Source organism: Antechinus flavipes, chromosome 2 (genome assembly GCF_016432865.1).
Source record: "Antechinus flavipes isolate AdamAnt ecotype Samford, QLD, Australia chromosome 2, AdamAnt_v2, whole genome shotgun sequence".
Taxonomy (NCBI): Eukaryota; Metazoa; Chordata; class Mammalia; order Dasyuromorphia; family Dasyuridae; genus Antechinus; species Antechinus flavipes.
The window spans coordinates 258,666,143-258,684,636 of record NC_067399.1 but is presented as its reverse complement, the minus strand read 5'-3'; the positions used below and the strand labels follow the sequence as shown (position 1 = coordinate 258,684,636).

Below are 18,494 nucleotides of genomic sequence, written 5' to 3'. Positions count from 1 at the left end.
GGCCGGTGTTACTGAATTATAGAACACATATAGGAGTATAAGATAGGAAGCCTGGAAAGGTAGGAGGGGACTAGACTGTGAAAGGCTTTGAATGCAAAAAAGAAGATTTTATGTTTGGTTTGGGAGGTGATAGGGAACCACTGGAATTTACTAAATAGTGAGGGTGTCATGATCAAACTGTGCTTTAGGAAGACTTATTTTTTTTTTTATTATAACTTTTTATTGACAGTACATATGCATGGGTAATTTTTTACAACATTATCCCTTGCACTTACTTCTGTTCTGATTTTTTCCCTTCCCTCCCTCCACCCCTCCCCTAAATGGCAGGCAGTCTTATACATGTTAAATAAGTTATAGTATGTCCTAGATACCATATATGTGTGCAGAACTGAACAGTTCTCTTACTGTACAGGAAGAATTGGATTCAGAAGATAAAAAAAAAAGAAAAACAAAAATGCAAACAGTTTACACTCATTTCCCAGTGTTCCTTCTCTGGCTGTAGCTGATTCTGTCCATCAGTAATCAATTGGAACTGAATTAGATCTTCTCTTTGTCGAAGATATCCATTTTCATCAGAATACATCCTTATACAGTATTGTTGTTGCCATGTACAATGATCTCCTGGTTCTGCTCATTTTACTCAGCTTCAGTTCAGGTAATCCTTTACAAAAAGGGCTGCCACAAACATTCTTGCACATTAGGAAGACTTATTTTGAAAGTTGAGTTGAAGGATAAACTGGAAAAGAGGGAGATGTGAAGCAGAAGGCATGAGATGGTAAGGGCTCACAGCAAAGTGGCAGCAGTGTCATGAGAGAAAAGAGGATATAAAGTAAAGAGAGCACTACAAAGGTAAAATCCTTATGTCTTCCCAACAGAGTGGATGTGAAGGATGAGGAGAGAAGAATTGAGGATAACATCTAGGTTGGGACCCTGGGTGGCTAGGAAGATGCTGGAATAAGACAGCGGCAGAAGAGAGTAATAGGGAAATTTGAAAGGGAGAATTTTGGGAGGGAAAGATAAAATGGTTTCAGTTTTGGACCTGTTGAGTGTAAGATAACCATAGAATGTAGTGCAAAATGTTTAATAGGCAGTTAAAGATATAATTCTGAAGTTTAGGAGAGAGCTTAGGGAGAGAAAAGTAATTTAGAGACAATAACTGAAGCTGTAGAAAGTGATTCAGTAAGTAAAATACTATAGAGGAAGAAGAAAAAAGGGCCTTCCAGCCTGACCTGGATAAGGAGCCAGAGATTGTGAGGACCATCACATTTTCATCCCTGAAATGGAAAGACAGTTGCGGGGTGGAATGAATCCTGGATGTGCCAACTTGAGGCTTAGGTTTGATACTGGTTGTATCTGCTGATCCTGTAGTGAGCAAGGACCTATGAAGGGCCTAGTTATGTACTAGCCGCTGGAATTACAAGGAACAGTTCCTATTCTCAAGGAACTCAAGGTCTAATGGGGTTGTCAGCATGTAAACAGTTATGTAGAAATCAGCTATACAAGAGGTCAATTAGAGATGATCTCAGAGGGAAGATGCTAAGAAATTTCTGATTTGTACCTTGGAATAATGATACTGCCACTCCTCAATGTAAAGGTGCCTGCAAAAGGTACTTTGTGGATCCTAATGCTTTGCATCTGTTATCTCATTTGAACCTCATGACAACTTTGTGAAGTAGATACTTATAGGTTTTTTCCCCCCAACTTATATATGAAGCTCAGAGGGACAAAATAACTTGCCCATGCCCATCCAACTAATAATTCTTAGTCAATATTTGAATGCAGATCTCTCCTCATTCCAAGTTCAACCTTCTTTCTACTTTACCTCTCTACCACAGTTATGGTAGGACAGATAGTGAAACAACCAAATCCTCTGTCTTCCGCCTCATTTTACAGGAAGAACTTGCCAAAAACATGGATATGTGAGTTGGCAGATTCTTGTTGTCTTACTCTCATCAGAGATCCTTACATGGAAACTAGACCCCAACAGTTTGCAGATTTCTTTATGCTCAGAAGACCTGGCCATATGAGTTAGCTTCTGGAGTAGTTTCACAAGCATCAATCTCAAACCCAATTGAACATTAACTCTCAGACCTGAGAGTTAGTCTGGCAGACTAACAGAGAGACTCTAACATGTAGCTAATCTGTTAGCATTTAGGGATGCTCATTAAACTCTCCGGGGGTGGGATGTATGCAGAAAAGAGCACTTAAAGCTGTCAATGCAGCTCTTGCCTAGGAGAAACCTTGAGTTGGAACTATAGGAAAATATATACCAAGAACTTTTGGGACATGATATGTTTTTAATGTGGCAAAGCTGTCACTTTCAGGAAACTATAGCAGTGGACAGACTAATCAATCATACAACATTTGGGAACAAGGAGATACTTTTTTTTTTTTTGCAATAATTTCTTGCTAATTTTGAACTTGAATCTGTGATAGTGATTGTAGCTATAAATCGAAGTGCTATTTTTTCATGCATTTAATGTGGAAAGGATTGTATCTTATGAAGTATCATTTTCAGCTCCACTTATATACAGAACCATCTGTCATCAGTATCCTTTTACATACAAAGCATAATTGTGTACACAAATTTGTTTTTATCAAGGGATGTGAAAACAGAAGCTAGTGTCTGAGGACATGGGGAAGCAGGGATTGATCCTCCTTTTATTTTCTGTTTTGGAGATGTAGGGGGAGAATAAGATGACTTGCCAGCTGTCAGAAATATTACAGTGCATTTGTGGGCAAGGCCAAAGGAACTCCTTAACTGAAATAGGCTTTGTCAACACCAGTGAGTAAGGGTGTTATTGTATAATATCAACTTGGATGGAGCACCCTCTGAAAAGTATTAATTTCCACTTCTCACTATTGCTTCTCCACTATGTGACATCCCAGAGACTGGCTTCAAAGACTGAAACAAGTACCGAGCTGTTTTAAGATGCATTCAACTCTGGGAGTAACTAAGATTTGAACTGAAAGATAATAGGGAGAACAACACATAGATGGTGAGACTGATTTTTTTTTAGGTGAATTTTCTAGATTAATGGTTTTAAGCAAATCCATGAAAAAAAAAAAAAAACTACTGAAGATTACTCATCTGTCAATTGCTTTCTTGGTTTCACTTTTGTAAAATGTGTTAATGTCCTTTTCATACTTTAAGTAAATGATGAGAGATTTAAAGAAAACAGAGCAGCTGTGGTCAGGCTAAGTAGATTGCTGTGGTTTCATTTTATGTGTCCTCTCTCTTAACAGAGCATTGGCCAGTACCATAAAGAGTTTGAAGGGCAGCTGTTCAAGGACATGCGATTTTAGAGTAAGGCAGACTATTCAGATTGTGGATGATTTTCCTACTCCAAAAAGTACTGGAAATGAGAAATAGCAGTGATTAAGCATCCCCTATTCCTTTCCAAGATCTTTAGAATGCTACTAATTTTTTTTTTAAATTTTTATTTAATAATTACTTTATATTGATACTCGTTTCTGTTACAATTTTTTTCCCTCCCTCCCTCCACCCCCTCCCCTAGATGGCAAGCAGTCCTTTATATGTTGGATATGTTGCAGTATATCCTAGATACAATATATGTTTGCAGAACCGAACAGTTCTCTTGTTGCATAGGGAGAATTGGATTCAGAAGGTATAAATAACCCGGGAAGAAAAACAAAAATGCAGATAGTTCACATTCGTTTCCCAGTGTTCTTTCTTTGGGTGTAGCTGCTTTTGTCCGTCATTTATCAATTGAAACTCAGGTCTCTTTGTCAAAGAAATCCCCTTCCATCAAAATATGTCCTCATACAATATCGTTGTCGAAGTGTATAATGATCTCCTGGTTCTGCTCATCTCACTTAGCATCAGTTCATGTAAGTCTCGCCAGTCCTCTCTGTATAGAATGCTACTAATTGAATTAAGTTCTTTTTTTTTTTAATATTATAGCTTTTTATTTACAAGATATATGCATGAGTAATTTTTCATCATTGACAATTGAAAAACCTTTTGTTCCACTTTTTCCCCTCCTTCTCCCCACCCCCTCCCCCAGATAGCAGGTAGACTAATACATGTTAAATATGTTAAAGTATATGTTAAATACAATATATGTATACATGTCCAAACAGTTATTTTGCTGTACAAAGGGAAATAGTGTACAATTAACCTGTGAAGGAAATAAAAAATGCAGGTGGACAAAAATAGAGGGATTGGGAATTCTATGTAATGGTTCACACTCATTTCCTTGCGTTCTTTCGCTGGGTGTAGCTGGTTTAATTCATTAGTGTTCTATTGGAGCTGATTTGTTTCATTTCATTGTTGAAGAGGGCCACTCCATCAGAATTGATCATCATATAGTGTTGTGATTGAAGTAGATAATGATCTCCTGGTCCTGTTTATTTCACTCAACATCAGTTCATGTAAGTCTCTCCAGGCCTTTCTGAAATCATCCTGCTGATCATTTCACAGAACAGTAATATTCCATAACATTGAATTAAATTCTTAAGAGGAGATCACCATTACATAGGACATCTTGGGGTTCTAGATCTTGGCACAATCCAGTTCTAGCTATTTTGTGGTTCTGAAGAGCTGAGTTCAAATCTGCAGAGGCATCAGAAAAAGAGAATGCTTAGGAAAGAGTTTACTCCAAGTGTTGTGAGCTCAAGATATGTTCCTAATGACATTTGCACTGTGACTTTATTCACCATTTGAGTAAAATAGGAGTCTCATGCAAGAAAAACATGGTTCCCAGGAGATCATTATATACTTCAACAACAATACTGTTTGAGGATATATTCTGATGGAAGTGGATCTCTTCGATAAAGAGAGTTAATTCATATCAAAGATGGACAGAAGCAGCTCCACCCAAAGAAAGAACACTGGGAAATGAATATAAACTGCTTGCATTTTTGTTTTTCTTCCCGGGTTATTTCTACCTTCTGATTTCAATTCTCCCTGTGCAACAAGAAAACTGTTCAGTTCTGCACACATATATTGTATCTAGGATATACTGTAACCTATTCAACATGTAAAGGACTGCTTGCCATCTAGGGGAGGGGGTGGAGGGAGGGAGGGAAAAAATCGGAACAGAAGTGAATACAAGGGATTATGCTGTAAAAAAAATTACCCTGGCATGGGTTCTATCAATAAAAAGTTATTAAAAAAAATAAAAAAAAAGAAAATAAAAAGCTTTAATAAAAATAAAATAAAATTCTTAAAAAACAAAACAAAACAAAACAAAAATAAACAAAAAAAAAACTGTACTTAGCAACTAAATATCCTAAAAATAAAAATCTTAGATGAAAAAGAAAAAAAAAGAAAAAGAAAAAGATGGTTCCTATGCATCTAGTTAGTGAAGAAAAAATTGTGTTGTGTTGCTGCTTAGGAAACTGGGTTATAGCTGGGTGAATAAGTGCTATGGTTATGGGGACTAAAATGATTTACAGGAAATCAGTAGCAAATTTAAGAGTAGACCACAACTGTCATGACTCTAGACCTAAGCTCTACTTTGTTGATAAAGCACTTCCTCAATTTTACCCACCAAGGACCAATTCAGTAAACTGCATTTGCTCATACTGTATGTTCCAGCTTCCCCTTCTACTACCAGTCAAACCTTCTTTATCTGCACACTTGTCTCCTACCTTTCTTTTTTCTTTCCCCATTACAAGTAATTGTTAGTCCTACCATCCTTTACTTCTAGAATATTCGTGCTATTATTGTAAATTCCTTTCTCTGATCCTCTGTTTTGTAGATAACAGTTTTGAGCCCTAGGAACTTCATATGGTTCAATGGATAATCCCCTCCTCTCTCTTCCTCTGGTCCTTCCTACCATGTTGGAAAACTTCCATTCATAGTGACTGATTTTGTTTAATTCAACAAATATCTCTCAAATATATCTTGGATGCATTTTCCTATCTACTACTATCTTATTATCTACTACTATTTACATGTCAGGTATTTGGTGGTCAAGGAGTATGAAACAGAACCCATAACACATGATCTCCATCCTCAGGATGCTGGCAGTCTCACTGGTAACAAAGGACTTCTCTCTCATACACACACACACACACACACACACACACACACACACACCCCAAGTATAAAAACATTAGGTACTTAATAAGATACTAGTACAAGCTATACATATGATGAGCATTGAAGGAAGAAAAAAAACCAAAGGTATATAGCTTATGGGTATAGAGGAATTTCACTTAGATGATGTTTACTAAGTATTGATTCAAATCTTAAAGAAAGTATTATCTTAACTAAAATCTTAAAGAAAGTAAGCAAGAAAGAGCAAGGTCATTCCAAGAAGAGGAAATAGTATGTGGAAAAGTGCAGAGATAGAAGTCAATGAGAGATATATGGGAGAAGCCTGGTAAGAAAGGAGGGGCTCTGTTCAAAAGTCTAGAGAGGTGATATTGTTTATGTCAGTGGTGATTCATTGATAGAAAGGAAAGTATTAATGTTAGACTGAATCGAGGTTGGATCCCAGTATCAAGCAGAATTTCTACCCAAACGTCTACACAGGTAACTATTTGGAGTGAGTAGCTCCAAATGAGACATATCCTTAGTCTCAATACAACAATTACTGATGCCATTTGAGGGTAACTTGTTGAGCAGAACAAAGCAGATGTGTATCTAGAGGGGCTAAATGAGTAGAGATACAGGTCTCTCAGACTCTGGGATTCCTGATTACTCTTGACTATTTAAAACCCAGTTAATAACTTCTAGAATCTATCAGAATGGGTTGCTGACTTCTTAGGAAACGAATCGCTGAAAGAGAAAGAACAACTACATCTTAAGAATTTCCTAATCTAATAGTAGTATCTTTTTTTACAAATTAGTCTTAATTCTTTGTTCTACTGTCCTGGTGCTTTGAGCTTTCCCCTTGGAACTCATTAATCTAAAGAAGAAAACACTTAGGGTGAACGTGAATTCAGTTCAAACCATATACTGCATTGCACTAGATTCTAGAGATATAAAAGCAGATATGAAATGGTTCTAGTCCTCATGGATGTTATGTTTGGGGTAAGGGGAAAAGGATAATATGTTCACAAATAAGTACAATGCATATATTATTCATTTAATACAGCACGGTTTTGTGAAGATGGGAATGGAGAGAACACTTAACAACTTGGAGGTGGAAGATCAAGAGAGGTCTTATGTAAGAGGTGGCATTTGTGCTAAAGTGAGCTTGAAGTGAGTTAGGGATTCCAAGAGGCAGAGGTTTAGAGGGAGAGCCTTCCAGACCTGGATTATATCCTGTATGTCAGCATGAAGACAGGAGAAGAAATTTCATGTGTCAGGAAACTTCAAGTTAGCCAGTTTAGCTGGCACATAGAATGGGAGTCTGAAATATTGAGAAAAATAGTTCAAAGTAAGATTTAAAAGGCCATTAAATGCTAGAGTTTGTATTTTATACTAGAGGCAATGGGGAGCCACTGAAACTCCCTGAGTAGATGAGAGGCATAGTCAAACCTATGCTTTAGGAATATTACTTTGTCATCTAATTGGACAATGGTTTGGAAAAAGAAGTGACTTGAAGCAATAAGCCCAATTTGGAGATTGTTGCAGTAATTTAGGTTAAAGTTGGCGAGGGATGATAAGTTAGGGTGATAGAATGAAGTGAATGAGTCAGAAGACTTGAAGAGAGTAGATTTGTTAGGACTTGGCACCTGATTATTTATGAAGAATAAAGAAAAGGAAAGTGGTCAGGGATGACTGAGTTTGTGAGTTGCATGACTGGAAAGATAGTGGTGATTCCTTTGACAGAAATAGGGAAGTTTGGGGAGAAAAAATGAGTTGTACTTTCGAAAACTTGAGTTTGAAATGCCTATAATATATTATATATTATATTTTGATACAAATGTCTAATTAGTTGATTAGATGTGGGGAAAATGATAATTGGATATATTGAAGCTGTTGAGATCAGCGAGAGAGAATGTAATGAGAAAAGGATGAGTCCTAGGGCACATCCAATGAAAGGGGGCAAGATATGGATGATAAACTTTCAGATGAGACAGAGAAGGAATGGTCAATCTATCAATCAAAGCAATTATTAAATGCTTACTCTGTGCCAGGTAGTATGCTAAGCACTGGAGGATACCGACAATTTTAAAAAATTGCCCCTGCTCTTAAGCCCATCCTATTATAGGAGACAATATATAAATAATTAGACATATACATTATTTATAGAGAATAGATGGGTAGTAACAATAGAGGGTAAGGCATTAGCAGCCAAGTAGACTAGGAAGGACTTTATACAGAAAGTAAGCTTTGAGCTAAGACTTCAAAGAAATCAGGAATATTTAGTGGTGGAGGTAGAGAAAAAAAAATTCTACAAATAGGGGACAGCCAGTGCAAAGGCATGAAGAGAGGTATGTTATGTGCAATGAACAGTGGGACAATGTAGCTGGGTGGGTGGAAGGAGTAAAATGTAAGAAGATCAGAAAGGTAGGGAACATCTGGAGTATTAAGAGTTTAAATGCTAAACACAGTTTATACTTGATTCTAGAGATAATAGGGAGCCAAATAGGGAGAAATTTACTGCGTAAGGAAGTGACATTGGTATATTTTATTTTTAAGAAAAACTACTACAAGAAAGGGATGTAGATAAGAGATGTTGTGAAGGCAGAAATGATAAATTTTTGGCAACAGATTGGCTATATTGGATGTGTTGAAGTGAGGAGCCTAGGATGACAGGAAGACTGTAGGTTTGGGTGAGAGCTTAGGAAGAGTGACCAGAAAAGTAAAAGGGAATTCAGAAATAGATATAGTTTTAGAGAAAATACAAGGAATTCTGTTTTGGATATGTTGAGTTTGAGATGTCTGCTACACATCTATTTTAAGATGTCCAAAAGGCAATTGATATTGCAAGATTAAACATCTGAAGACTAAGCTGTAGATACAGCTAAAAGATATAGATACTTATATCTATATAGGAGGAAAGAAGATCATTGAGATCTTCAAATGAGATAGTAGAGAAGGAAAAGAGATAAGAGGCCAAGAGGCCTTGAAGTAGATATTCAGGGTTAGTAGATGTGACCTGGATGAAGAACCAGCTAAAGAACAGTCTGAGAGGTAGGAGGAAAGAACCAGGAGAGAACAGGATCATGAATATCTAGAAAGGAGAAGAAATGTAAGAAGCAAAAATGATCTATGGTATCAGACATTCAGAGCGGTCAAGAAGAATAAGAATTAGGGGAGAACCATTGGATTTAGTGATTAAGATATTTGCTTCTCTTTCATGGTAATTTTACATTGTTTTAATCATTGTATTTATTGTTTTCTTGCTTCTGCTTATTTTACTCTGCATCATATCATACAAGTCTTCTTGCTTTTTTCTGGGCATATCCATTATTTCTTACTGCATAATAATATTCCATCACATTCATAAGTTACAGTTTTTTCACTCATTTACTAATACAGCTTTTTCCTGATTTTTGTCAGTGAACGATATGACTACTTGAAGAGATGGTAATGTCCAGTAAAGTTTTTTGAAAGTTGAAGGAGATCTTGGAATGCTTATAGGTAGCATGAATGAGCAGATAGAGGGACACTGGCAAGCTCTAGCGATGGTGGGAATCAAGAACAATAAAGAGAGTTGCCCTTGGCAAAGAGAAGGAACACCTCTTTCTTTGAGACTGGAGCACAGAGAAATTAGGCATGGACCCACACTTAACACCATATACCAAGATAAGATCAAAATGGGTCTATGACTTAGGCATAAAGAACGAGATTATAAATAAATTAGAGGAACATAGAATAGTTTATCTCTCAGACTTGTGGAGGAGAAAGAAATTTGTGACCAAAGATGAACTAGAGACCATTACTGATCACAAAATAGAAAATTTTGACTACATCAAATTAAAAAGCCTTTGTACAAATAAAACTAATGCAAACAAGATTAGAAGGGAAGCAACAAACTGGGAAAACATTTTCACAGTTAAAGGTTCTGATAAAGGCCTCATTTCCAAAATATATAGAGAACTGACTCAAATTTATAAGAAATCAAGCCATTCTCCAATTGATAAATGGTCAAAGGATATGAACAGACAATTTTCAGAGGATGAAATTGAAACTATTACCACTCATATGAAAGAGTGTTCCAAATCATTATTGATCAGAGAAATGCAAATTAAGACAACTCTGAGATACCACTACACACCTGTCAGATTGGCTAAGATGACAGGAAAAAATAATGATGAATGTTGGAGGGGATGTGGGAAAACTGGGACACTAATGCATTGTTGGTGGAATTGTGAAAGAATCCAACCATTCTGGAGAGCAATCTGGAATTATGCCCCCAAAATTATCAAATTGTGCATACCCTTTGATCCAGCAGTGTTTCTATTGGGCTTATATCCCAAAGAAATACTAAAGAAGGGAAAGGGACCTGTATGTGCCAAAATGTTTGTAGCAGCCCTGTTTGTAGTGGCTAGAAACTGGAAAATGAATGGATGCCCATCAATTGGAGAATGGCTGGGTAAATTGTGGTATATGAATGTTATGGAATATTATTGTTCTGTAAGAAATGACCAGCAGGATGAATACAGAGAGGACTGGCGAGACTTACATGAACTGATGCTAAGTGAAATGAGCAGAACCAGGAGATCATTATACACTTCGACAACGATATTGTATGAGGATGTATTTTGATGGAAGTGGATTTCTTTGACAAAGAGACCTGAGTTTCAATTGATAAATGATGGACAAAAGCAGCTACACCCAAAGAAAGAACACTGGGAAACGAATGTGAACTATCTGTATTTTTGTTTTTCTTCCCGGGTTATTTATACCTTCTGAATCCAATTCTCCCTATGCAACAAGAGAACTGTTCGGTTCTGCAAACATATATTGTATCTAGGATATACTGCAACATATCCAACATATAAAGGACTGCTTGCCATCTAGGGGAGGGGGTGGAGGGAGGGAGGAAAAAAAAATCGGAACAGAAACGAGTGTCAATATAAAGTAATTATTAAATAAAAATTAAAAAAAAAAAAAGAGAGACTGGAGCACAGGAAGAAAGAATAAGGGATAATGTTAAGTAGATTAACCTGTAGAATTGGAGAGAAAATGCTCTTTAACAGGGTTGCCTCAGTTTTTCTCAATAAACTGAAGCTAGATCCTCTGCTGAGAAGGAGGTGAGATTAGAGAAATGTTTTAGCAGCTTGAGGAGAGAAGATGGGATTTATGCTTCAGGTGAGATAGACTATGTGATATCTGAAGTCCTTTTTAGATGTAAGATTCTTTTAATTCTATTTATTGGATAGGACAACTTTTCTTTGGGTTCCAATGCCCTGTCAGCTACATATGATTTAGTTAGATTTCGATTATCTTGGCCTGCCTTGTCATGGTTGGAAGGTCCAAGTGAGTATTTTATATATGTGTGTGTGTGTATGTGTGTGTGTGTGTGTGTGTGTGTAAGGAACTGCAGAGGGAAGAGAGGAAGAAGAATATCTTCTTTTATTTTAATGTTGATTTCTACTTTTCTTTCTCCCCTTGCTTCATAGTGCTTAATAGCTTTTTTTTTTTTTTTTAAACATATTATCTCCAAACCCTTAATTGTTTTTTTTGGTTATAGGAAAAAAGCAGGAGTCCTTATTAGCAAATTCCTTCTTATTCTGTTGTAACTCTCCTGTTTGAGGTGTTGTTTGTTAAAACCCTTTATATTTCCAATTTTCCTCCTCAGGATCCTTCACTCTTGGATAACAAAGTGACCTTGCTTCATGTTCCTGCAGGTACTATCGTGTCAAAACAAGGAGACCAGGTGAGTAAAAGGCTAAGGTACAAGGAGGGTGCTACCATCTAGATTCTAAGCTTTTTCATCATAAGGAAATTTTTGAAGAGGGGGACATATATTTAGAGAAGGGAAATTGCAGTTTTCAACACTGAGTTTAATTTCTCTGCTGAAAGGACTTTGGAGAAATAGAAGGAACATTTGGCCCAAGCTTAGACTGCTTACTGCTTCTGAACCTAACACACTATTTCCTGCCTTCTTGTCTTTTTGTGCACCATCTTTCATACCTGGAGCATACTCTTCCTCCTCCTCCTCCTTTTCTTCTTCTTTAATTTTTCTTCTTTTTCAATATCTTCTTCAAGATTCTGCTCAAGTGCTACCTCCTCTGTAGAAACTTGTGGCAATCTCCTTAAGCTGCCCTTCCCAGCTGAAACTGTGTGTCTGGATTTTCTCTTTGTGCTCATCACATCCTCCTCTACTATTAATCTATCTGTATATATGCCATGTTGTGTCTTATTAAGATGTGAACTCCTTTAAAGAAAGAATTTCATCATTTATATTTATGTACCTCAGCACCTAGAACAGTTGTTTTTACACAGTGGACATTACATATGTGTTTGTTGAATTGAATTGGACAGAAACAGGTTTCAGCTATTGAGAGTGGGCCAGGGAACTCAGAATCTTGGCCACTTCTGTATATGGCAGAACATGAAAAGTTGAAGAACTACTGCCTAACGGCTCACATGGGGGACGGGATTGGTCCAAAAAGTCATGGGAAGGCCTGTGATTTGTCACCTTGGTGATATTATGACATCTGAGTCAACAATTGCTACTTACTGATTTTCCTGGATATAGCATATATAGTCTCTATTTTTTTTTGTCATGCTTCTGATATTCTCCTGAAACTCTCTTCCCTTGGAATGGCCTTCCTCAGTAATGTGGTTTTACTTGTTTCTGTTCCCTTCTTTTTTCCCTTATTTTTTTTCCCTTTCATTCTACTTCAGCTTGAAGCTCTCAAAGGAGCCCACACTGACAAAGAGAGGCTTTTTGCTTTTCAGAGGAAAAACAGCATGTTAGCTGAGTACACAAAGCAGTGATGACTCACTCTTCCACCTGCTTTAGGCCTTGATGTGTGTTCAGGGAAAACTCCACGGGCAGATTTTTCTACTTATTTAATTTCAGCCCCCAGCCAGCCTTACTCTTAGATGTTTCAGTTCTCTCTGAAACAGTGAGTCAGATACATTTATTGAGTATCCATTATGTACAGAAATGGTTCTAATAATCCTGGGAGGCCACTGATCAGACAAGTTCAGTATCCTTAGGTACCTTAAAATTTACTTGTGGAGACACACGTACTGATATAAGAACATTAAGAGGGAATATCAATAAATATAAGATAGCATCTGAGTATCAATCAGTGGTGTACAGGGGGTTCAAAATTTAAACAGAATAGAGTGGAGTTAATTTGGGTAGTCAACTGTCAGCAAGTATTTATTAAGCACTTACTATGTGCCAAGTACTATGCTAAGCATTGGGGTACTAAAAAAAGCAAAAGATAGTCCCTTCCCCCCCAAGGAATTTTTAAAATTTTCAGATAGCAGAAAGCTGGGAGAGACATCTAATATATTGGATGAAAAAATAATTTTAAAAAATCTCAGGTTAAAAACAAAACAAAACAAGGTTTAGGAGGAAAAAAAGGTTAGAACAGTGAGTTACATCTAATTAGATGAAATTGAATAGGAAATGTAAAATCTGTACTTTGGCCCAAAAACCTGTGTCTGTGCAGAATGTGAAAGGCATGATGAGAGTACAACTTTTAAGAAAAAGACCCAATCTTAAAATGAGTCAATGTGATCTGTCAGCCAAAAAAGATTGCCTTAAGAAAAACTCATGTGCTTCAGGCTATTATCAATGGTTTTATGATGGAAAGAGACATCTGCATCCAGAGAGGACTGTGGGAACTGAGTGTGGATCATAGCATTGTATTTTCACCCTTTTTGTTGTTGTTTGCTTGCTTTTTTCTTTCTCTTTTTCCTTTTTGATCAGATTTTTCTTGTGCAACATGCTAATTGTGGAAATATGTATAGAAGAATTGTACATTTAACATATAGAATTGCTTGCCATCTAGGAGAGGTGGTAGGAGGAAGGAAGGGAAGGATTTGGAACACAAGGTTTTGCAAGGGTGAATGTTGAAAATTATCTATGTGTTTTGAAAATAAAAAGCTTTAATAATAAAAAATAAAAATAAATTTAAATTTTTTTTTTAAAAAGAAAGAGCTCCTGTTCAATACAAGGAAGGTTTTATCCTGATATATTCTGTACTGCTCAGCCTATATCTGTAGTATTGTGTCCTATTCTAAGTGTTACAGTTTGACAAGCTGGAACACATCCATCACACAGCAGCTCTAATGGTGACAAAACTGACAGCAGAGTAGTCTGTTTTTCTGAAGATGAAACTTTTTCTCATAGCTCAGCAAAAGTATATAGAAAACATGACCCAGGAAATTTTTGTCATCTTGGTTAGACTTTCAGAGACAATGAAGATTATTATTTTGATTGCAAAGCCCCTTTTACTTCTGCTAACTAAGCTTCTGCTAATCAATCCTGAGCTTTGTCTTCCTAGACTATATTATTTTTCTCTTCAAAATCTCTCCTTGTTTTATAATCTTCACTTTTGCATGGTAAATTTTTCATCTGTATTTTCAGAAGCCTTTTACTAAGCTAATGTCTGATTTTGTCTTGGCTAGGATGTCAACATCCGGTTTGTGGTCTCTGGGATGCTACATGTATATCAGCAGAAGATTGACAGTGAAGAAAATACATGCCTATTTATCACCCATCCTGGGGAACTGGTAGGCCAGCTGTCTGTACTTACTGGGGAGCCACTTATCTTTACCATCAAGGCCAACAAAGAATGTTGCTTCCTCTCCATCTCCAAGTCTAATTTCTATGAGTGAGTCCCTTATACAGATGCCCTATTTTTGTTTCAGGGGCAGATAACATTCCATAAGTAGATGAGCAGGTTATAAGCAATATTGAATGCTAAACAACCTGTTACTTCCTTGGAACTATAGAGTGATAATGTTTAGGCCTAGTGACAGTGCTATTATAAAAGCTGATAGGTGTTATGTTTGGACCCAATATGCTGATAGTGTGTAGTTGGGAGTTGCTTCTTAGTTAAAGGGCTCTCTGCTAAATTTAAGATATTGGTTTTTTTACCCTAATGAATTTTTTTTATCCCAGGATACTGATTTTCTCATCCTAGGATTATAGGCTGTAGAGCTGACAGAGACCTTAAGGATCATCTGGTCCACTTCTATCAAATGAGAGAGTTGAGACAATAAGTCCAGAGAGGTTATTTAATGTATTTGCCCAAGTTCACATAAATAGTTAATAGCAGACCTGAAAGTTGAACCCTCTGATTTTAAGTTGCGCCATTTGTACCAATTCAACCAACTATATATCAGGGCTGCCTTTTGTCTTCTTTCTTAGTTCAGTTGAATTTCTGGCATTTGTCATAATCTTGAGCAAAATAATTTCCAGCAAATTAAAATTTTTCCTAAAGGAACACCAGAAGGAATAATTAGTCATGAAGATACACCAGGGCTCAGGGAAGTGCTTTGTGCAATTCTGTTCTCTATCTCTGGATCATACTTTGCTCTGTGAACTCCACATTCCTTATTCTTGTTTAGATCTGGTCTACTTTGTCCTTTGATTTCTTTTTCTGCTGTTCTTTCTCAAAACTACCCCAATAATTTCCTTGTAATAATGTATTTTAATTTTCTTTCTTACATGAGTTGTTTCACATTTGTCCTTGAATTATCCCCTTTACCAACATGTCAAAGTAATTTAAATTTTAATCTTGTTTTCTACAAGGTGCTAGCCTTTTCCAACTGAGTGTCATCCACAGCTTTAATTTTTTGTTTCCTATTATCTTAGGATGAAAGTGTTATATAATCTCTTTTCTGTTGTGTTTGGGATTGCATTCTCCTACTTGTGTTAACACACCCTTTTCCTGCATCACCATGGTTTATTGTTGGACAGAGTAACAGATGCTGCTGTTAGATTTGGGGGAGTGAATTGAGCTCAGTCACACTTCAAGGGGTTTGTTGGGATTTTCTTACGCTCTATTTTCATCTTTATGAATCCAAATAAGGGATAGGGAGGGAGGCTTTAAGATATATATACCAGACTGAATTATCTATCTACTGGGGACCCCCATTTAGCAAAAAGAGAAACCTTCATTCTGGGAGATCTGTTCAGAGTTGTTGGAAACCTTTGGGTAAAAAGATGAATCTGGGTACTGAGGAATTTGATTTTATTATTTTGAAAAAGAAAACAGATGTTGTACTGAAAAATATTTGTGGCTACAAGGATTATACTATGGGTGGCACAAACTTATGACCTGACTGTGGTTCTTCAACTGTGCCTTGAAGCTTAGTCTGAGCAAGGGGAGTTAAAGGATCTCTTTAATAGATGCAGTGTGGGGAGGGAAGGCAGCTTGGGTGTGTTCTTTCTATGAAAAAGATAAACTTAATCACTTTTTCCTGGGCATTGGCATGGAGAGCTGAAACGCTTGTCATCTTTTCACTTTGTCCAGAGAGAGACTCTGATATCTCATAGCCCAGGGTACCATACTGGTTCAGGGCCTGGGCATGTCATAAACACAGATTAGTCTCCTGCATCAGAAGCCTGGCTCTTCCTCTTAATATTGCTTGGCACTAAAGTGCCTTTGACGACCACTAAGGGTACCAAGGCAGTTTGGGTGACCCTTCAGATCTTACTATGAAGATTTAGTTAAACTTGCTGCCATGCCAGGAGTTGTTTTTAATATGAGTTAATTCTCAGTGTCAGGTAAAATTTCCTGACAGGAAAGTCAGTTTCAGTATAATATCTTTCAGTGTTTTAATTTGAATTGGGGGAAGTGTTCTTTAAGAAACTAGAACTCCTTCAGGTCATCTAGTACCATTCAAAGCTCTGAGAATTGTATCATCTTCCCAGATCCCTTGACTAAATGCCAGTTTGGATCCATAGGCACACCATGGGCCCTAGAGAACCCATGGTTTCCCCTGAGATAAGACATAGAGAGAAAGGATTTTTACAAAAAGGCAACCCTTTTGGCTATATCCTTATAATCTCTTCTGTCTAGTTCTTAGATTGTCACTTTTAATCTAAACTTGTTCTAGTCTGAGAATTTTGGGATGCCAAAAAAGAAATGGAGACTGAAATAATAGGAGAATGTAACAGAAGAGCAGCACAAGATTGGACAGTCTAGAAATGGAGGATATAGCTTGGTAATGCAGATTTCCTTAGTGGGAAATAGTAGGTCTGCAATGACCCAATTGTTGTCTTCTTCCCATATAATCATGGTGCTCTGAGTTCTTTTATTAAGCCCAGGAGTGCTTTTGAGAGTGAGATAGGAGTTGGTTAAGAATTGAACTAACATCCATGAAATCTGAATTTTAAAAGGTGCTACTAACTTTAAGGAGATGGTAAAATGTCCTATTTACCAGACCTTTTTTTATTTCTGTAGAATTACAGCAGTGACTAGACTATGACATAGATTATGGATAACAAAAATATTCATAGTATAGTTGGAACATCTGTCACAAAGCTAAAGTATTTACAAATTGTGTGTCTATTCTGATTTTTTTTTTTTCCTGGAAAAGGTTGTGATCTTGAAACTTTCTGAGCATCACACTCTGTGGGTGGGGCTGAAATAGTTATATAACTTGGACACTTGAGAAAATTGGAAAGCTTGGGAAGCAAAATGGTTCAGGAAATATATAACACTTCTGTTTTTTACTGCCCACGTCTCCCTTCTCTTCAGAGTGGTGATTCCAGGGAGCATGGCTAGTATTGAATTCTTGTCTCTTTTCTGTGAAGGCATTTTAAGGACAAGTCTCTTTGGGAGAAATCATGAAGTTCTATGAGTCCTTAATGGAAAGCTTTCAGAAGGCTGGACATCAGGGTCAAAATGAGTTAAAGAACTATACCCACTAGGGTCTAGGAATTGCCTACTTAAAAACCTCGTCATTTATCAGAAAGACAAATCCAGTATTAGATGCAATAAATTTCTATTTTGTTTTCAGTAAATTAAATACAGATAACTGTAGCTTTATTAATAGTTAGGAAAAAAAGAATGCATCTATCTGTAGGAATGTATCCCTGATTTTTCTGCAGTTGCTGTTATCTTAATGTTATTGCCTTTAGTCAGACACTTTCAGGGTACTGAATTCTGAATTGTGAATCTTCCTTGAGTTATAAAGGTATCCTCTGTCCATTATAATTGCATACACAAAGTATATGTATACATTTGCATAAGTATGTGTATACCTAGAAATACACACATACATACATGTATATCTACACATATACAGGTGTGTGTTTATCTCCAAATATGACATTTGATTTTCAAATACTATTCATCAACCTGACAGCTTCTACATAAAGCAGTAGAAAAAAACTTTCCTCTGTTTTTTTCAAGGGACACATTATACTCATCTCTTGATATAGTTTGTTCCCTGTGAGGCACATGATAGCCCCATGAAGTTAGTTGGAATATCTGATTAAATCAGGAGTTCCTAATTGATAGTGTAGGGATAGATTTCAGGAATTCTGTGATCTTGGATGGGAAAAATTTCATCTTTATTTTCAGTAATCTCCAAATGAAATGTATAATACTTCCTTATAAAATGTATAATACATTTTAAAACATTCTGAGAAGAAATCCATAGGTTTGTTAAAATGCCAAAGGCATCTATGACACACAAA

At 36.6% G+C, this 18,494-nt stretch overlaps 1 protein-coding gene across 4 annotated transcripts in view; it reads left to right on the top strand.

The window, feature by feature from the left end:
- Positions 1 to 18,494, top strand: part of PNPLA7 (patatin like phospholipase domain containing 7) — a 223,467-nt gene that overhangs the window by 49,077 nt on the left and 155,896 nt on the right. For all 4 annotated transcript variants that reach the window (XM_051976848.1, XM_051976847.1, XM_051976851.1 and 1 more), the window contains 2 exons: positions 11,673 to 11,750; positions 14,468 to 14,673. In XM_051976848.1, coding sequence (XP_051832808.1) covers positions 11,673 to 11,750; positions 14,468 to 14,673 — 284 coding nt within the window. The remainder of the gene's footprint in view (positions 1 to 11,672; positions 11,751 to 14,467; positions 14,674 to 18,494) is intronic.